Below are 21,679 nucleotides of genomic sequence, written 5' to 3'. Positions count from 1 at the left end.
AATACCCAGATGCCAAATAAAAGTCTGGGCATGACTACACACATTTGAAACTCCAGTCTGAGGGGAACGAAGAACCGAGAATCACTGAGGGACTGCAGCTCTGGGTTGAGGGAGAGACTATAGACAGCTGATGCTCCCCTCTGATCTCTACCGGCATGTGCATACAGCCTGTATACGCATACATATAAGCATACACATCACACACACACAAAAGAAAAGAATGAACTAGAAAACTTAAAAGAACTTGCATGTCACAGAACTGCTTCTTTTGTTATAAAAAAAAAAAAAGTGCGCAAGGGGTATAGTATATTCAGCCAAAACTCTGGCTGCACTAATCAAGAAAAGGGGAGAGAAGTGGCCAGGACTCAAAATTAGAAGTGACAAAAAAATACTTCAGACAGAGAGTAAAATTGTATGAGAGTATTGTACTTAATTCCATGCCAAAAGGCTCAAAAAACACAGTGAAATGGACACTTTCTAAGAACTACAGATGATTAAAATTGAGCCCCCAAAAAGCTCTGAACAGGGCAATAATCATGACAGACAATAAGGGAAAAGCTCAAGAAGTAGTTGTAATATAAAAATGTGTCCCACAAAGCTCTAAAGATGAGAGGTCTTTGGAATTACAAGAAGCAGATGACTTAAATAGTTCTGTTTATTTAAACAGTTCGCTGGTAAGCACAACAGTGAGTATTCGTGAAGCACTCACTGTGTGCCTGTGACTCTGATGAATGGTTCAAAACCATTATTAATTTTACCACAACTGCATGAAGTGTTTTTTTTTTTCCTTTAAGTGACAAGCCAAGAAAATTGAAACTTTAGAGAGACTAAAAACATGATCATACATCTGGTAAAATAGCAGAACTAGAATTCAACCTTCTTTTTTCCTCTGAAGTTGCTCATTTAATGATTATATATAACCACCTTTCTGAGAATAAGCAGGTTCCAAGATCTCTGAGGGCCTCCCTGAGTGGCTAGGGAGAAGGAATGGAATGACAAGAATCTGGAAGAAGGGAGACAGGCAGGAAGGTAGAGATCCAATGCTAGATCTCTAGATGCACGCCTGAAAAAGAGTGGTGCTGGCACAAAAGAAAGGGAGATTTCATGTGGCAGAAGCGTAGCCCCAGAGGATCCCCATGTGATTAAATAGTGGGAGTTCAAACTTCGCCCACAAGAATCCCAGAAGTCTTTTTATGATCTATGCCCGGGCTTCCCCCAACCAGAAAAACCAGACCCACACACACTCTAGTTTACAAAGATGTTATAAATGACTAAGCTCATGGGTAGAGCTTCAGTTCCTTAAGTGGGACCTGTGGAAGTCAAAGGTACCATCATCATTTTCTAATCATGTGTTAGCGTCCTCAGTGTCTGTTTTCCCACATCCTGGATCTTGGGAACAGTAACAGAGATCCATCGCAACAGCAACCAGATGCTTCAGAAGTACAGCTTGGGCTTTTGTACTTTTAACAGCTGTCCCCAGTGAATGCTCCCAGTGAGGGTGTGACCCTTGGACATGGAAGGATAGATGGCAAATGGATTTTAGACAACTGGAAATAAAAAGGTTAAGCAAGTCAATTAGCTTTACTCTTGACTTGTTAATTCTTCTTTTATCTCGAGCAGGAGCTAAGGGTTGACATGCCAAGCACATGCTCTACCCCAGCCCCAGCTGTTACCTAATTTCTCATAGGAAAACTGTAGATAGTTGAAATCAAAGTTGAATACTAACTAGCTACAGGGAAAATATCAAATGTTAAATGTACCAACATACTTTTTATGGCTTAAGGAAAAAAAGTGGTTAAAGGTCAACTTTCCTGCAGTACAGTGTTCCTTGATGGTAACAAAACTATACTTAAGATGGGCTGGAGAGATGGCTTAGCGGTTAAGCACTTGCCTATGAAGCCTAAGGACCCTGGTTCGAGGCTCGGTTCCCCAGGTCCCACGTTAGCCAGATGCACAAGGGGGCGCACGCGTCTGGAGTTCGTTTGCAGAGGCTGGAAGCCCTGGCGCGCCCATTCTCTCTCTCCCTCTATCTGTCTTTCTCTCTGTGTCTGTCGCTCTCAAATAAATAAATAAAAAATGAACAAAAAATATTTAAAAAAAAAAAATATATATATACTTAAGATGCAGCTCAGCCTCCTTCTAACAGCTCAAAAGCAAGGTGCACATTCCATACCGGAACGCACTACACCACAGAGTATTTTACCTAACATCTGGTATAAAGACGGGGAGCTGGAGAGATGGCTTAGCAGTTAAGACGCTTGCCTGCGAAACCTAAGGACACAGGTTTGATTCCCTAGTACCCACATAAGCAAGACTGATGCACAAAGTGGTACATGCATCTGTTTGTTTGCAATGGCTGTAGGCCCTGGTGTGCTCATTCTCTCTCTCAAATAAATACATAAAACACTTTTTCTAAAAAAGACAGAGGGAAGGGACTAGATTACATAAAGAGGAGACAAATGAGGCCACCGCTTCATGGCCATGGGGTCAGGCAGCATCTACGCTCCCCCTTCCTCAGTGGACAGTCTAAGCAGCAGTCTGGCCACTACAGGAGCCAGTGGGTCCTGAGCCTCTTATCAAAGCATGTCTCTGTCTCCACAGTGGTGCCAGAGGACAAGCACATGTCTGAAGTCTGGCTGACCAAAACTCCCTGTCTGGGGACAGGGTCACTTGAACAAGGGGCAGAGCTCTGGCTGAATGACTAAAAGCCCCACTAAGCAGTGGTGGGTGTCAAGTGGGAAGGCCTACCTGAGAACCATCTGGTGGCTGCCTGCTCCAAAATGACCTTGGCGCTGGGGCTGCACTCACATCCTTGCTATAAATGTCCTATTTGCCTAATTTGGCCAGAATCAACCTCTATATTAAAAAAAAAAAAAAAACACACACACACACAAAAACCAAGTACAGAAAGTAAGATGGAGGGCAGAAAATGAACTTGGAAGAAGGGAGTGGCCGGATACCAGCAAGTTCCTCATATCTATGCCAACTATCCCATTCAGAGATCAAAAGGATTTTTTACTTTAATACATATTTCAAGTGTGGATTTATGGAAAGTATGTTTTTAAACCGTACAAAGGCTAAACATTCCCACAGGAGGTAACGACACAAAAGTATGAAGACTGCAATGATATGTGGTAATAGGTTTACCTAAAGCAATTCCTGTCTCCACTAGATTAGGTCAACATGCACTATCATTCTCCATCGGTCCTTACATGAGACATTACTGGATGGGTGGAAATGCACTTCACAGGCCTGCTTTGCGGGTGGGGTTCACAATGTACCAGCTAAAAGGATGCTACACAGTAGCTGTATGGTGGCCCCTGGCCCAGTTTAATAACCACACTTGAGAACATTGAAATCACTTACACTTCACCATCCCACTGGTGGGGGTGGAGTCAATGCCGAGAATGTATAATTTTTGTGTGAAAAACCTGCAATTCAGAAGGAAAACCTAGCTAAATTCTGTGAAGGCAACGAAAAGCCTTCCGTAGAAGCTTTGGGACGCATGCCCAGGACAGGGTTTGCACCCACAGGAAGGGACTGGAAAGCAGGCACTGGTCTCCTTAAGCTTTGCTCTCCACTGACAACCTCTGAGGCACTACTGGCATCTACACAGGAGCCTAAGATTACTTAAATGTGCCGGCGATAATTGGGTTTCCAGGTTTCTCACCCTGCAAGATGGAAGGATTTCTGTCCTGTCACAGCTCCTGGCCAGCAAGTGTAACAGGCTACCTCCAAGATGAGGAGGTTGACGTTACAGGGACCTTGCTTAGACCCCAGGGCTACAAAACAGCCAGAGAAATAGAAAGAAGAGGTTGTTACTATCAGGGCAGGTGCAGTGAGGATGCTGACAGCTCACATAAACACAAATCTACTTTGCCACCAGCGAGCTGCAATGCCTCCCAGGTGAAAAGAAAGCAGGTCAGTCCCAGCAAGGATGCAGGGCCAAGGGTAGGGGATTTCTCTTGCCAGGATCTATGAGTATCCACAGCTCCCACAGGACAAGACTCACTAACTTCTAGAAGTCACACAATCTGTCAACTAGGTCTTGAACACAAAAGTTTGCAGAAGCTCTGGACCTTAGTTATAACCCAACAATGCATAATAAGTTTAAAATAGACCATGCCAGGGCTGGAGAGCTGGCCACGTAAGCCAGAAGCACAAGGTAGCACATACATCTGGAGTTTGCAGTGGCTAGAGGCCTTGGTGTGCCCATTCTGTCTGTCTGTCCCCCCTCAAATAAATTAGTAAAATATTTTAAATAAATAATTAAAATTCACCAAGTCAAAACTGCATTTAACAGGCCCAATTTATGTAATCTCCTAGCTCAGCAGCATGACACACTGTGGAGGTTTGAATGTAATGTCCCTCATAGACTCACGTGTCTGAACGCACTTGTTCTCCAGCTGGTGGCACTGTTTGAAGAGCTCGTGAAGCCTCTAGGAGGTTGAGGCTAGATGGAGGAAGTGAACTGTTGGGCCTATGAGTAATAACCAAGCCTGAGCTCTGCTTCCATCCAACAAGATGTGCGAAAGCAGCCTCCACTGCCCCTACCATGGGCAGGAGCTGGTTCTGTGGCCATGCCTTCATGGTCTGCACCCCTCAAACCATGCACTAAAGCAAATCCTTCTCCCCTGAAACGGTTTCTTCCAGGTATCATGACAGCAGTGAGGAGAGTGCCGAGCACAAGGGTCAGCCAGGTATTGTGAGGCTACAGTTTACTCTACCTGATGCCTGCTTTCTGCGATGTAGGGTCTGCTTCAGGTGATTCAGCCAGTCAGGGGTACAGGTATACCTATTCACCAAGTTAGGGGTGACCTACAGTCTGCAACATAGCTGTAAAATAGGGATCTGAGGGCACTGACAACTTGATTCAACTCTCCTACTCCGGTTCTGGTTTTAGAGAATTTTCCAAGTTACATGTCTTCTCTGATATTCTTTTATAAAGAAAGGATAAAGCCTTAAATGCCAGCACTGTCAGAATTGGATAGCTCATATTATTAAATACTTGATTAAATCACAGACTACTGATCCCATCTCAGAGCTCAGTGCAAAAAGAGCTACAATGTTTCTCATATCTGACTGGTTTTTACTGAAAATGTAACAAGTGTTTTTTTTTTGGTTGTTTTTTTTTTCTGTTTTGTGGAGGCTAGGTAAACATTCTTCTGTTCCCACAAGGCAGGACTAACATACCTGTGTGGATATGCTGACGACCCACATAGAAAATGCTCCTGTTGCTTTTGTGCTCCTCAGGAAACACCCTGCGGAGGCTGAAGACACAGCCCACTGCTACGCATCTGCCTGGCGCAAGGGTTCCAATTTCCTACCTTTCCCCCTCAGATAAGGAGAAAGAAAACACACTACTTACAACTTGTGACCAGAGAATGAAATTTAACCTATTTAACCCAGAAGAGATGTAAGTCCAGGTCAGTACCAGCCCACTTAAGACAGAAAAGTGTGTGGAAGAGACAGCGGCAAGGCCCAGGTGGCGCTTCCTGACACCTGCAGCTGCTGTCTGAACTGATCATAGGGTAGCAGCTGGCACAGACATGAGTAAATTCCGACAACGATGACAACATGATAGCCTTTCAACCTGTACTTCTTCATGTGAACTTGACAGTTCCCTGGATTATCTGGGCTCCACTCTTGGGAACCCACTAGACGATGGCCTTGGAAAGTTACTTAGGCACTCGGTATTTCAGTTTCTTTCTTGTAAAATACAGAAGAAGAAGATCTACATTACAGACCAATCATTAAATGACATGGGACATGCAAAGCTCTCTGTAAAGTTTCTGGCATATACTAACCTTGCAGTACACGTAAAGTAGGAAAATAATAGAGCTACTTGAAGGTCATCACCACTCATCAAGGACTAGCTGTAGCATCTCTACTTAGAAAAGTTTCACCTACTAATTAGCAGCGAGACATCCACTAATAAATGGACCTGTAATTGACAGGGCCGGGCACCTCCAAGTGAAGAACAGCAAGGCAGGTGGTCAATGACACACAAACTGCATCTAGGGCAGTGTGACATCACTAAATTACTAGGACAAACACCATTGGAGACTTGAGAAATCCATGCTGAATCCAATACCTCATGCAAAGAGGTCATGTCACTGGGTCACTGGGAATGGTTATTTAGGGGATGCCCAGGAAGTTCACTTTTGTCCCAGCTGCTTTCTGTCCATGACAGGAACTGCAGCTGCCTGGCATTCTCACACCCAGGCTGACTCCCTGCCTCAGCTCAGCTCAACACTGGATGCTCAAGGTTCCCTGCGGCCCAGAAGGGCAAGGAGACAACTGACACTCCTTGCCATAGCTGCAGATAGCTAGCTTCACCACTCCAAAGAGAGGCATGGTCCTCACTGGCAAATGCCACCCCTCCACTCTACACTCGTGCCTCTCAGGAAAACAAACACAAGTATCCGTCACCTTCACCCAGGAAGCCTTTACCCTTCCTGAAGGGAATTAGGACAGGGAAAGGATGCAGCACTGTCAGCCAAGGCAAGGACCCTCAGAAAGCGCCAAGGGGGCAGTATCCTCGTCTGCAGGAATGCAGGGCGAGGGAGGAAACAGAAAGCCCTGGGCTTGGCTCTGTGCAGCAGCTGCCTCGTTTTTCTCCTCTGCCTCATGTCACCATGCCCCAGCGGAGCCTTCATACCCTTCCTCTCCTGGCTAGAGCCAGAAGAGCCCCATCGCACTAGCAAGGGACACATGGGGGTAGGGGGAGGCTTTCTGCCAGACCTGAGCAGACTTAGGAACCTGCATTCAGTTCTCTGAGATATACCAGTGGTGTGGTGACATGGGTCCACAAGGCACAGAGGAGTCACGTTATAGACCTTAGGTGAAAATACACTGGTGATGTAATGACATGAACTCAGAAGACACAGAAGAGCTAGAACACAGGCTACAGGCCAGGCTGGTGTGATGACATGAATCCGTAAGACACAGACCTGAGCGCTGGCCTAGAAATCTACCTGGGAAGCACCTGACCTTTCCTTTTTTTTAATGAGAAATATATGCTGGTAGTAACAACATACTTAAATTTCTAGATGGTGACATAAGTGAAGATGTGTGTGAGAAACACTGTCCCCCAAGGAAAATCAACCAGTTAAAGGACGTGTAAATGACCAGTTACACCCTAAGGAGGGATAAATTTCCATCGGACAAAGCATTTAGGGCAGCTTTACTAGTGAGACATCAGCTGCACCCTTGAAAGACCCTATTTTTTTCCCCAAAAGCAAAGAAAGCTTCATTTTCCTCAACAGACAATTCTTCTGCCTCAGCTTCTCCAAAACAGAAGGATGCTCTCACAGTCACAACTTAGTTTTGACTGTTGTATTATGATCAATAAGCAACTTAAATCCAGTGTTATCAATATCTTTTGCCAAAAAAAAATATTAGACCTTTTATTTTCTTTGTGTCTTCTTTCTCTAGTAAGATCCATTTTCTTTTTTCCCTTCTTTCTAATACTTTCACATTTCAAAAACTGGGCTCATTGGTGTCACTACAAGACACAAAAATATTCAGTACAGCTCCACCTCTGAGGACTGCACATGTGTTCCTCCTTCTTTTCATGAACTGTTGTAGACCGTTCCACAATGCTGGGATGAATATTCAACCAGACTGTTTAGGGGAGGAAGGGATTTATTTGAAGCGTTCAGATTTGGGGAGGTTCCAGCAATGGCGGAAGAAGCTGCCTCCATACAGAAAACCGACAGCAGCACACACCAAAAGCAGCAAGCACGAAAGTCCACCAGAGTGCAGGCCAGTCTGCAAAACCGTGGCTGGAATCAGATCTGCCCCCAAACACACCTTTGAGCTGGATCACAGGATCCACCCCCAGTGACACCTCCTCCAGCCAGGAGATTGGAGACCCAAGTTATAAGACTTAGTAACTAACACTCAAGAGGCAGAGTTAGGAGGATCACTGTGAGTTCAAGGCCACCTGAGACTACACAGTGAATTCCAGGTCAGCCTGAGCTAGAGCAAGATCCTACTTCGGAAAACAACAACAACAACAGAAAGACTTCATAAACAGGAATTTATGGGGGACATACATTAAAACTACCACATGAACTATCTGACAAAAAGTGACGGGGCCATAGATGCACAGCCTGTCCTGTGGCAGAAACAGAGACTTGGCAAAGAAAATCTACTGGGTTTTAGTTACTGACTGCACTATGTAGTTACTGGGGTCTGGAGTTCACTGCTGGCTATGGGGCTTGTCTTATGAACCAAAGTTACCTTTGTTTGTTCGCTGTCTGGGTCTTCAAGCCAAGCATACGGGTCACAGATTTTATGTCCATGATAATCCTGAACCTGCAAAAGACAAAACAAGATCTTGAGTAATTAGTGCCTAAATCCAATTAAAGGTAGTATTTTCTGTATGTGATGGAGAAATGGGAAAGGGCCAAATGAAAACACCAATTGGCTCACTGGCAACATGTGGGCCCAAATTACCACAAGAACCAAAGTTGGCAGATTCTCAAAGGTGTCAAGCCACTCTGTGAAAAGAGTGTTTTAGCTGGAGAGGGAAGATGAAAGGTCAGAATGGGAAACTGTACAATACAAATGAAAGCCTGCTGCTAGGCTAAAGAAACTCCAAAATGTGCTGTGGGAGCAGAGCACAAAGGGACACAATGCCACCGGCAGCAAATAGAACACATCTAGAAGGAGCCATGACACACGTGTTAAATTCCTGTTCATGCTCAACCTGCCCACGACGAGAAAGGCTCCCTACAACACCACATATGATCAGTATTGCTTTGAATTCCAGACCACCAAAACCCAAGTATTTAATATGAATATGAACTGCTAACAGTTTGAAAAGCTGGCCTACACACAGTGAAAACATGTTCACACTATAGCTCTTCTCTTTTCTATACTCTTACAAAATGCCTTCTTTTACTACTTACAAGAAGGTACCGCCCACTTAAACCACCCAGATAGTTAAAGAAACATAGTGGCTCCGCACTGGCAGAGCCCAGCTCGGGGAAGACTCTGGTGTACTCAGATGAAAGCTTCTGATAGCAAATTACAGGGCCTGGCCTCAGGGATCACCAGAAGGAGGTGGAAAAAGAAGTGGGCCAGTATGTCACCTCTTGCCAGGTGATTATGCCTGAAGACACCACTCCAATGAAAAGCGCTTATAGACTCTTTCCACCTCATACTGCTCAGTTTATCCACGACATTAACCATTAACCATGTTACTGTAATCTAGTCTAAGTAATCCTAACATTTTGCTTCAAGCTTCCTGTATGGACCTATGCTGTGGATGAACCTGTCTAATCGTTTTACTCCACGTTATCAGAAGCCCAAGGCCAATAGCACCTGCATGCTGTTTCTTAAGTTCCAGCAGCAGCGGATTCCAAGCGAGACCAGTCTCCTGGCCCACCCCAGAATGCTTCCTGCCTCACATCTGATGAGAGAACTGGGAAATACACAACTGGCTGAGTGAGCTGGTGAGGTGGACCACCGGGGAACTATTCTCATTATACAACTGACTGACAAGAGCAAGGGACATAAAACCAGATGAAATCCTTTCCTGCAGTCTTCATAAAATTCCCACTTTTCCACCTTTACGACTCTCAATTTTGGCAGATTATCTATACTGAATGAAAACTATTTTTTCTTCTTGTTTGCAAGTGTTTTACATACCTTGTGTGGTTATAAAAAAGGCTTCCAATAACAATTTTCTTTTCATTGTCATTATACAAATCAGACCAATTTATTTCTACTTGGTATTTTAAATTTAACTTGGTGTATATGTGTGAATGATGCATGCATCTGCATGTTATTGTGTGCAGGCATGTGGAGGCCAAAGGACAGCTAGTGTCATTCCTCAGGAATACTGTGCACATTTTCACTTGTTTATTTTTTTGTTTTTTCAAGGTGGGGTCTTGCTGTAGCCCAGGCTGACCTAGAATTCACAATGAAGTCTCAGGGTGGCCTTAAACTCACAGTGATCCTCCTACCTCATCTTCCCAAGTGCTGTGATTAAAGGTATGCACCACCATGCCGGGCCACGCCACATTTTTATTTTGACACCAGGTCTCTCGATGGCCTAGAGCTTACCAAGTAGGCTAGACTGGCTAAGACTGGCTAGCCAACAAGCCAGGGATCCCTCTATCTCCACCTCTCTAATACTAGATAGATCACAAGCATGTGCCTTTCACATGACTTTTTCAAGGAGGTACTGAAGATCAAACTCAGGTTCTTATGCTCACAATGCAAACACTTTACCAGATGAGTTATTTCTCCAGCTCCCAGAACAACTTCAAATTGTAAAGGGATCTTCCAACCTAGTACTCTGTGGGAGCTCTAGCAGGCCTAAGTCCACAGAGCCATCTCGGAGCCAGGCCTGGGACCAAATCAATGAGCCAAACTCAAGTAGGGATCATATGTTTTAAAAACATCCTCAGATATAAGTAAGTCATATGGCAATCCACTTTTTTGGACAATGGAACACTCGGGAGTCATACACTGTTACCAGAAAATTTTCAGTGCCAGGGATGGGATACCTTTCCTAAAGGGAATTAGGGCAGGGAGAGGATCCCACCAGGAATAGATGGTAAGACCCTACTGCTGAAGACTCCACATACTTGGGCTGCAAGGTCACTGAGAAATCCTGTTGGAGATGAGCTGAAAACCTCCTCCATGTAGGCCAGCTGACAGAAAGCTGGAAAAAGCCATGCTGCATGCAGTTCAATGGGAGAGAGAGAAAAATCACCAGTAAAGATACTCCACAGTGGAAACTGCAAGTCTTAGATTTGGCCAGCCAGGCCAAATGAGCCAACGGGTGCAACAGTGGCACATCTGTTATGGGGGAAACCAACCACCCTCTCATTTGACTGGAGGCCTGCTCCTTGGGAGGGAATACATCCCTGATACTAAAAACCTACAACGGGGTAGTCATGAGCCCTAGGGGTGTAATGTCTGCTGTTGTCTGGCTAAATGTATATACTATGCTCACCAAACTGCCCAGTAAGCACTTCTCTTAATGTTCATACCCATATATTAATGCTACTCTCACTTTTGGTTAGAAAACCTTCTCTTTTCAGATGGCAGTGACCTTGGGATGACTCAGAAGGCACCATGGTGCTGAGAAGTGACAGAGGAGTGCTCAGCACTGAAATATCTCTACCATACCTTCTAAGGCTTAGGGTCCATTGCAGAAAAGGTGGCCAAAAGAATGTGAGAGTCCAAGGAAGGGTAATGCCCCTTACAACATGCTCCTTCGGACACAAAATGGCCTGGATATCCATGAGCTCACAGTGCCTGACACCACCTACACAAAACCATTATAATAGGAGGAAAAGATCATGACATCAAAATAAAAGAGAGAATGATTGGGGGGATATGATGGAGAGTAGAGTTTCAATGGGGAAAGTGGGGGGAGGGAGGCAATTACCATAGGATATTATTTACAATTATGGAAGTTTTCAATAAAAAAAAAAAGCCTCAGGAGTTCCTTAACTTTTTCCTAAGGAAGTGGGAAAAGTTAACTAAAAGTCAGGTTACCTATACAACTAGGTGTGTAGGTAACATGACTAAGTGCAGGTGTGCCCAAGTGACGATTATTTACTAGACATTGATAAAGCTGTACGGCTGGTCAGAGAGGTTAATGAGGGTAAAGGTCAATGGATTCATTTTTTACACAGAGATAACGGGGAGTTAAAGATTACACCACGGATTTCATCCACATAAACTCATCTGATGCTCACTGTGAGATTAACTCATTTTCCAGGTGAAGAAACTGAAGCTGGAGAGAACTATAGTAACTGACAGAGGTCTGAGGGTTACTTAGGGGAAGGAATGTAACCTGCCTATAGCTGATCCCAAGCCTGTGAATCTAATATCCTGTTTAAGGACTCAGTTGAGGAGCTTAGCCAGGTAGATGTACGGTTTTACCCCAATTCGAAATTCAGTGTATCCCATGCCGCCTTCCAAATGGTCTTTACCTCTAAGGAACTGGCCCATTCTTCCCAGGCCTGGAGCTGTCATCAAAAGCTAGCTATTGAAAAGACATTTTTAACCAATATAAGAAGTTCATTCCTAAGTACACTCCTACTGCCATGGTCTACTTACCCCTTCAGTTTTTTGGGTTTTTTTTTTCTGTTTTGTTTTTATTTTCTTTTACAACACTAAGCCCTCCAAATGGAGTGGTATCATAGCCACATCCCTTGAATCCAAGTTACACAGTTCCTAACTCTCCATGTGATTTCAGTCTACAAACCAATCCTCACCTCCACAGGTGGCTGTAAGAGTCGGATAAGCATTGTACGGCTTGATTCAGCGCCCTACTCCACTCCAGCTATTCAGCAGCCTGCCCACAGCCGTTAGGATGAAGTGAACACAGCGAGCGAGCCTTGCTCTGCCCCTCTTCCCAGCCACAACAAGGGTTCCCATTCAGGGAGGGCCTAGTCGCAGGCCTTCCTGCTATCCTGGGGACAAATGCAGTTTCACAACAATCCTGGCCTGCATAGCTATGGCCTTAAGTCAATATCAGGGTCAGAAATGTCCTCTTTCAGGCTAGAGAGAAGGCACCTGCCTGCAAAGCCTAAGGACTGGAGTTCAGTTCCCTAGTACCTGCATAAAGCCAGATGCACAAGGTGGCACTTGAATCTGGAGTTTCGTTTGCAGTGGCTAGAGGCCTTGGTATGCCCATTCTCTCTCTCTCTTATCTGCCTGTCTCATATAAATATCCAAAATATCCAAAAACAAATAAATGTCCTCTTTCCCCCATTCAAAAGGCCAACTCCTAGGTTCAATTAACCAATGGCTTCTTGATGGAACTTAGTCCCTTCCTTTCCTGTGTCCTTTTCTCAACTAGCGCCCGCTCTCAGGGCCCAATCCCCCCCACACACACACTGAGGCAGGACTACAGTTCCTGAAAGCAACGATGATGAGAAAGCCAATGGTACTATATAAGAAGGGCCACCGTTTCCTTATTTCTGCCCAAGAAAGCAGAAACCTACAGAAAGGGTTTCATCCTTCCCACATTCTGCAGGAGACTGCTGAGCACGTGACTAAAAGTGCTCAAGAATGTGTGTGTGTGAGACAGCAAGAGTGAGTGAGAGAGAGAGCACTATAGCAAACTCCAGCACGTGCTGCTGAGAACCAACTCATCCTCCACATCACAGCCTATTACTTATGCATACGCGTATGTCAAACAAAGGGCTTGGTATCAGAACCCCATGAAGATGCTACCTGTGCAGGCTATCAGGCCAGCATCAGAATACTGTGGGAGACACAGGGAAGGATCTAGGAGAACGTGGCTACATCCCCTAAGCATGAGGTCTTTGGTGAGAAGGAACTGAAGTGTATTAAATTGTACATCTACCCTTTCCAGTTGTTTGCAATCTTTTAGATGTCTTCATAAAATCCTTTCAGAAACTGTGAAACATACATAAACAACATGGTTTTGGTACGCCAAGTGGGGAAAAAAATTAAGCAAAAAGTAACACTCCTCCCTCCTCCCCCCAAAAAACCCTAAAACTGAACTCATCAAACCTACAGAATAGTAGTGCTTTATAAAAGTCTCAGGGGGTTGGGGAGATAGTTCAGCAGTTAAAGGCACTTGCTTGCAAAACCTGCTGGCCCTGGGTTCAATTCCCTAGAACCTATGTAAAGCTAGATGCACAAAGTGATGTATGTCTGGAGTTCATTTAGAATGGCAGGAGGCCCTAGCATGGCCATTCCCCACCCCTCTTTCTCTCTCAAACAAATGAATAAGTAAAATAAAAAATCCCCAGGAAACAGAGTCAAGAGAGTTACATGTCTTCCCACCTGGCCCACTGCAGAGTTAGGCTGTTACGATATAGGCCAATGAATGACTTGTGTTCTTCCATAGCCAAGTTAGTCCTATGGCCACGGAAGTCGCAAGAGTCCACATACGAGAAAAGGGGCCTGTCAAAAGTCTGGCCAAAGTCACCCATCTAAAGGGCAGCAAACCAGACCCAGCACTCGGGTTCTCTTTCCTCTCCAGGGTCACTCTACTCCCAAGCACAAAGGAAACCCCTTTCAAGCACAGTGAGAGCTTCTTGGACTGTAAGAGTGAACTTAATAAGCAAGCAGCCTAGCAGACTGTGAAACATGGTTACCAGATGGCCACTGGTGAAAGAAGCTCAGCAATGGAGGGACTTGGACATCCACTTACAACACGAGGTCCTTTAACATCTCAGCATCCTTTATTTATTTACCTCAACGTGTGATGTGTTTCAGAGTACTCTTTCCGGAATAAATCAGGCCAACGTAAACAGGAAATAAAATTAATATTGTATTATACAAAAGTACTTTCACTATGATTCTATTTCAAGTAATCTGAGAAATCTAGCTACCCGTGCAAGGATCAGGACCTGAGTGTTTGAATTCCATCCAGCTCTTAAAATGCCTAACAATTTTCTACACACACACACACACACACACACACACACACTGTCTGTCTCTCTCACACATGCAGACACAAAGGTGTTTGCCCTGAATTTCACTCCCTGATTTTGAGGCTAGCTGGGGTTCACCAGCAGTTTAGGTGGTTAACTCCCACTGAACAAAACTTAACATAAAAAAGGCCACCACCACCACCCACACATCTTTGGCTCAACTCCTTTTCTTCAGCAAACTTGGATAGGCCTGAGCACCGCTCCCGGGTCCTTCCCGGCCACTCCGCCCAGCGGGATGAATGAATGAGCTTCAACTCCAAGGGCCTCGGAATTCCAAGTTCTTTTAAAGTTTGCTTTTGTTTTTAAATCTCACATCATTTCACACCAACACCACACACGCGCACACGCACACGCACACGGACCCTCTCTCCTACCACCATATTTAAACCACACGCCTCTGCAGCCCCAAAGCAGTGACACCTGGGCTCTCCGCTGCCCCTCGGCGCGCCAGAGGTCCCCGGGGCGGCGCGTGCCCTTGACCCCCACGGGTGTGCGGACGCCCGGCCCCGCGCCGGGGAGGAGCCCCGCGGACCCTCCACCCCGGCCGGGTCCCGGCTTCAAACAAAGGCCGAGGCGGAGGCAGGGACGCGGGGCCCAGGGGAAGCCGGGCTGCGGGCTAGGCGCGGCCGCGGGGTCGCAGAGCGGGGGACCCGGGGCCGGGCGGGGCGGGGCGGGGCGGGCACTCACGGCGGACTCGTCGCGGAACACGTCGGGGTACTGGAAGGACAGCATGGCCGGGCCGGCGGGGCCGGGGCGAGAGCAGAGGACGCGGGCGGGCGGGTGCCGGGCGCGGGCGGCTCTGGGACCCGGCGCGCACGAGCAGGCTGAGGGCGGCGAGGGGCGGCGTGCGGCGCGGCGCCAGGCAGGAAGACGCGGCCGGCGAGCCCCGGAGCCCCTCCCCGCGGGCGGGCGGGCCCGAGCGGCCGCAAGAGGGAGCCGCGGCGGCGGCGAGCGGGCGCCGCGCGGACGCACAGCTCCCTCTGCAGGAGCGCCGCGGCCCGCGCCCCCAGCCTCCGCGCCCGCCCCGCCGCCCGCCGCCCGCCGCCCGCCGCCCGCCGCCCGCGCGCCGCCGCCGGGTCCTGCAAGCGCCTCGGGCTCCAGGGGTCCGCGGGGGAAGCGCGCCTCCCCCCACCCCCTCCCGCTCCAGCGGCGCCGGTGGACGTGCGGGTGGAGAAGGAGCAAGGGTGGGGCCACCGAAGACCTCGCTCATCCCAGGGTCCTTTACCCATCCCGCTGCCTCCTACCCACTGCTCGTAACTGCCTAAGCTCAAACCATGAAAATGTAGGAATAGCTGCGCTCCTTCATCTTTGGGCTGGTGTGTGTTCCGGCCTTGCTTAGTGCACCCCCCCCCTCCCCTCCGCCTCTTGAGTACCCTCAAGGACAGCTCTGATGCCCAGATCTTCAGAACTACTGCGTGCCTAGTGTGTTCCCTATTTCTGGCTTCTGTATTACAAGCCCCGAGAGGAGGGTGGCCGCATGGGTGTGGCCAGAAAGCCCTTCTCTCCCTGACTGTGGGTTTACACTTTTGTCCTCTATTTCTTTTGTGTTATGGTGCCAATTCCATGCCTCGCCCTCAGTAAAGTGTTACTTGAAAGGACGCATGATAAGCATATTCTGTGTCTGGTGGGCCATGTGAAAATGCCCCCGTTCTGGGAGAACTCACTCTGTTGGTACTGAACGGTGCAAGCACACAGGCCTAGCGTGCTGCAAACTAGCATTCTTGAACCCAGTCAGCACCCTGACCACGGACTGCTGGGCACTGGAATTCCTGCCATTTGTAGGAGCTTCTTGAAGAACATCTCAGGGGGCTGGAGAGATGGTTCAGCTGTTAAAGGCGCTTGCTTGCAAAACCTGATGGCCTGGGTTCTGTTCCCCAGTATTCAAGTAAGGCCCTGTTGTGCTCACCCTCACTTTCCCCATCTGTCTCTCTAAACAAATAAATAGGCGAAAAAATATCTTAGGGGCACGGCCCAGTAACAAGAGTCAATGCCTGCTGAGTGGTTTTAAGAACCAGGACATTTAAACTTTCTGAGATGAAAGCTAAGATTATCCCAGTTTGACAGCTGAAGTAAAACTAGGAGTAAGAAAAAAGTCCAAAGTATAGCCAGGATTCAGTCTCTCTGATGCCAACAATCACCCTTAACCACATTGACTGTCTTGGGCACCCTTTATCAAGGACAATTTCAGTTTGCAGGACCTGAGATGATAGAACGTTAGAGGACTGTGGCTCCCAAAAGCAAGATTCAGCCTCAGACACATCACATGCATCCATTCCCTTCCGGTCAGCCAATCAATAGGTGCCCAGCTACTCTGGGCCCTGAAAGCTAAAAGTATGCGGGGCACAGAGGCCATAGGTCACCAGCAGTATCCTGCCACCCTTGCAGTGAGGTGCAGAGGAAAGGAAAAGAACACCTATTTCCCTCACACTGGATACTTCCTATTCTGCCAGGCTCTATCTACTCCTTTATCCTAATCACAGAGCCCACTTCACAGATGCAGGGAAAGAAATCCAGCAGTCTTCAAGTTTGTCAACCATCCACAGCTAAGCGAGAGCCAACAGTCACATTTCTCAGTTGACCACAAAGTCAATCGTGTCCATAGAATAGGAAGAGAAAGGAAGTATTAGAGCTGTTTTGGAAACAGAAGTGCTGTCTCAGGCTGGAGAGATGGCTCAACGGTTAAGGCACTTGCCTGCAAAGCCTAAGGAGCTGGTTCAATTCCCAGTACCCACATAAAGCTAGATGCACAAAGTGGCGCATACCTATGGTGTTTATTCTCAGTAGCTGGAGGCCCTGACATGTGCATATTCATTCCCTCTTCTCTCCTCATCTTATCTCTGACTCTTTCTGCATGCAAATAAATAAGTTAAATATCTTTTAATTTTTTTAAAAAAAGAAGTGCTGTCTGCAGAATAAACATGGGCACAGAGTAGAGAGACCCCCAGCCTCTCCACTGTGGTACCACCCAAAACTTTGTTACCCATTCAGCTAAGTGTCACCCGGTTGGAGACAGGACAGCGGTCATTCTGTGCTCCTTCACTGGTCAGCCCCAGCCAAGCTGCTTCTCAAAGCACTCCTCCCCCCACATGCCTGTGATCTGTAAATGTCCGGGCCTGACACTCAGCTAAGAGGGCAGTGGGGTCTTAAGTCTGTCATAACTTTCACTGCCCATAGGCCCTGGCTGTATTTACCTGGAGGAAGAAGTATACTTTAAACTTTTTAAAAAAAACATTTTATTTTTATGTATTTATTTGAGAGAGAGAATGAGCACTTCAGGGCCATTAGCCACTGCAAACAAACTCCAGAAGCATGTGCCACCTTGTACATCTGGCTTAGGCTGGTACTGGGGAATCGAACTTGGGTACTTAGGCTTTGCAGGCAAACACCTTAATCCCTGAACCACCTCTCCAGCCCTATTTTCAACTTTTTATTGACAACCTCCATACATATAATGATATGATCATAAGCTCCTCCCACCACCTTACTTTGTCTCTCCTTCCCTGTGCCCACCCCGACTAAATCCCTTCTTTCCAACTAGCCTCTGTTCTATTTTGTTGTCATCATTTTTTCCCTCCTGACATGCAGTTCTTATGTAAGTAGTGGCAGCCACTGTGGGGTCATGAATATCAAAGCCACTTTGTGTCTGGAAGACAGTACTGCAAGCACTCCTCAACTTCCTCTAGTTCTTATATTCTTTCTGCCACCTCTTCCACAGATATCCTTGAGTTCTGGAGGAAGTGATAGAGATGTCTCATTTAGTGCTGAACACTCCAAAGCAAAATCACTTCTTAGCATTTTGGTGAGGTTTTGTTTTTTTTTAGTGAGAGATGGGGAGGGGGAGAGAGAGAATTGGCATCCCAAGGCCTCAGCCACTGAAATCGAACTCCATATGCTTGTGCTACCTAGTGGGCATGTGCAACCTTGTGCTTGCCTCACCTTTGTGTATCTGGCTTACGTTGGATCTGGAGAGAGAGCAAATATGGGTCCTTTGGCTTCGCAGGTAAATGGTTTAACTGCTAAGCCATCTCCAAACCTTTGGTGAGTTTTGAGTCTCTACAGTAGTCACCACCATCTGAAAAGAGCTTCTCTAACCAAAAGAAAGAATAGCATTAATATATGGGCATAAACATAGTACTTATCAGGCAGTTTGGTAAGCATTATATAGCCATTTAGCCAGACAACAGTATAAGTTTCCCCCTAGGGCTTATGACCTCCCAGCCATAGGCTTTTGATTTGGTTTTTAGTACCAGATATGAATTCAGAAGTGTCATTTTATCTTCAAGGACTGGATCACCCAGGATTTAACTCCACTGAAGCGAAAGGCCCATGCTGGCTTTTGATCTGCTTTCATTCACTTTCTTGCTGGCCTCTGTACTAGCAGCATCTACATGCGTGGAAAGTACCTTTCCTAAACTCCCTTGACAGCCTGGCGTGGTCACGCATGCCTTTAATCCCAACATTCAGGAGGTGGTGGTAGGAGGATCACTGTGAGTTTGAGGCCAGCCTGAGACTGCACAGTGAATTCCAGGTCAGCTTGGGCTAAAGCAAAACCCTACCTCAAAACACAAAACAAAAAAGCCTAAACTCCTTTGTCATCTTGCTTCTGGCCAAGTTCTATAAAGGAATGAAATAGAAATTAGAGAAAGGAGGAAGACAGAAATGTCTTTCTTTTGCTTCTGTTGTGGCAACGTGAAAATCGCTGAAATCTGAAGCAGTAGCAGCACTGGGGTGGGGAGAGACCCTGGGCTCCAGAAACACCTTCAGCAACTTCAGCAGTTTCAAAGGAACTGACAGAATGCCCAGGACTGTGCAGTCAAGGAGATCCTAGGCTTGGACTTCCAACATAGCCGCAGTAGTCATGAGAGCAGCAGAGCTGCCATGGTCTGCAAGACGCCAGGAGCCTTTTCCTTCTGCACCAGGGGCTAAGCGTGGCTTCTAACCTCTGTCTGTTGCTATTGTTTTGTTGCTGTTAATCTTCTGGGCCATTCTGCTTGTATAACACATTTTTTCTATTACATTTTGTCTGTTTGAAGTATATGACAATTTTCTTCTCTACCTAGACAAATTAAAGAAGGCACAAATGAACCCCTGACTGAGTACTAACAGAGCCCAGACATCTGAGCGAAACAAGTCAATGGAAGATCTGGAAGTAGAATTTAAGAAAAGGAAAGACTGAGGTAAAACCAAATTCAAGCACTAGAAATGGAAAACTCAGTAAGTCAAATCAAAAGCTCCATGTGTGGCTTCACCAACAGAATGGATGAAGGGGAGGAAGAAGACCAAGGCTGAAGATATAGGAATTGAAACACTCAGAAAATGACAAAGAGAAACAGAGCATTTGAGATTCATGGAACACTGAAAAGACAAAAATCTATGAATTTAGGAAAAAAGAAGGAAAATGAATCCAGACAAAAGGCATAGAAAACATTGACAAAAATAATTTCCCAAATCTAGGGTGCAGGAGACATTTAGAAGAACACTACACAGACAAGACCCTACACCATTTCACAGAAATGCATTAAATATCAAAAACAAAGAAAGTATGTTGAAATCTATATAAGAGAAATACAAACTCATATATAAAGGCAGGTCTCTCAGAATAGCAGATTTCTCAACAGAAAATTTTTAAAAAAGGAGGGCTTGAAATAATGTTTCAAGTTATGAAATTAATGATTGCTAAGCCAGACTACTATACCCAGCAAAACTATTTGTTACAATTGAATGAGAAATAAACAAAAGAGCTTTCTGTGACAAAAGCAGGCCATGGAAATCATGACCAGTAAGACAACAAAAGATACTTGAAAGAACCCTTCAGACTGAAAAGAAACACAAACATAGGCATGAATATGGAAAGAATAAACTATGCTAGAATAGTAATTATACAAATGAAGAATGGGAAACTACTAAATACTACAAAATTAAAAGGGACTAATAATAATTATGACTGTTTATAAATATTAAATATAAATATTAAATAATCTCAATTAGTAGATTGGATGAAAAGTAAGCTCTTTCTATTGGTTGCCTTCAAGAAATGCACCTCATCATCAAAGACAAATACAACCTTAGGTTACAAACTATGGACACATGTACTTCAAGCAAACAGAACTAGGAAGCAAGCAGATGACACTGTCCTAATATTGAACAACATAGACTTCAAACCAAAATTAGTTAAAAGAGATAATAGAGGACATTATAATTTTTACCATATATGCACTGAAATGGGTATAGACAATTTATTTATTTTTGTTGTTGTTTTAATTTGTTCTTTGACAATTTCATATACATAAATATATACATATCTATGTATATGTAAATGTTTGATAATATAGACCCCCTTATAACCATACCACTTTCATCCACCACTGACCTTCTCTTCCCTCACATATTAGCGGATACATCATTGAAGAGAATAACTCCCCCACCCAGAGCAACCATTGAATACCAGTAGCTCCACAAGGAGGGATGAAGACCAAAAAGCCTCTTCTCTATCCATGATGTAATGGTAACTGGCCTTACCTTTTACAGGTTTTGAGCAGGTAACAGCTGCTGTGAGTTCCCTTCCTCCCCACCCTTCAGTACTTACATTCTTTCTACTCCCACTTAACACCAAGCTCCCTGAGCCTTGAGGGAGATGATACAGATGTCTCAACTAGGGCTGGGACCTTAGTCACTTATTTTCAGCACTTGACCAGTTATGAGACTCCACATTAACTGTAGCCAATTGTAAACAAGTTTTGCTGACAGCAGCACCAATGTATGAGTATAAACATAAATATTTGGAAGGCAATTTAACACATATGTTTACCCAAACAACAGTAGTAGTTTCCTCTCTATGGCCTATGACCTCCCCAGCTTTGACCTGGCTTACAGCATCAGGAATGAATTTCTTCTTGGGCAGCAGGTCTCAAATCTAGAAAGCAGCTGGTTACTCTGAGAGAAGTAATGCCACTGTGGCACTAGTGAGTACCTCTTACCTGGAAGGCCATTATTGTAGGTCACAGGGTACATAGCTGGATAAAGCCATTGATGACTTTTCTCCCCCAGCAGCTTGCCAAAGCACCTTCTAGCACTACAAGAGCTAGCAGGTAGGGAGGAGGTTTCTAGTTATTTCCCTACATCCTGCAACCAGAGGGTGTGGAGTCTTCAGCAGATGGGTCTTACTGTTCAATTCTGATGAGCAGTGAAGAAGTGTTCCCAATTATATAAAACAAACACTATGAGATGCAAAGACA

General features: G+C 45.7%; 1 protein-coding gene across 1 annotated transcript in view; it reads right to left on the bottom strand.

Annotated features, from left to right (window-relative positions):
* Nucleotides 1–15,239, bottom strand: part of LOC101606972 (prolyl endopeptidase) — a 118,144-nt gene extending 102,905 nt beyond the window's left edge. Inside the window, exons 1-2 of the mRNA XM_045155234.1 lie at nucleotides 15,132–15,239; nucleotides 8,248–8,322 (exon numbers count right to left, since the gene is read on the bottom strand). Coding sequence (XP_045011169.1) covers nucleotides 8,248–8,322; nucleotides 15,132–15,176 — 120 coding nt within the window. The 5' untranslated portion in view covers nucleotides 15,177–15,239. The remainder of the gene's footprint in view (nucleotides 1–8,247; nucleotides 8,323–15,131) is intronic.
* Nucleotides 15,240–21,679: the final 6,440 nt, after the last annotated feature.

The sequence above is a fragment of the Jaculus jaculus genome, chromosome 7 (genome assembly GCF_020740685.1).
Source record: "Jaculus jaculus isolate mJacJac1 chromosome 7, mJacJac1.mat.Y.cur, whole genome shotgun sequence".
Lineage (NCBI taxonomy): Eukaryota > Metazoa > Chordata > Mammalia > Rodentia > Dipodidae > Jaculus > Jaculus jaculus.
This window is presented reverse-complemented; position numbering and strand designations above follow the sequence as displayed.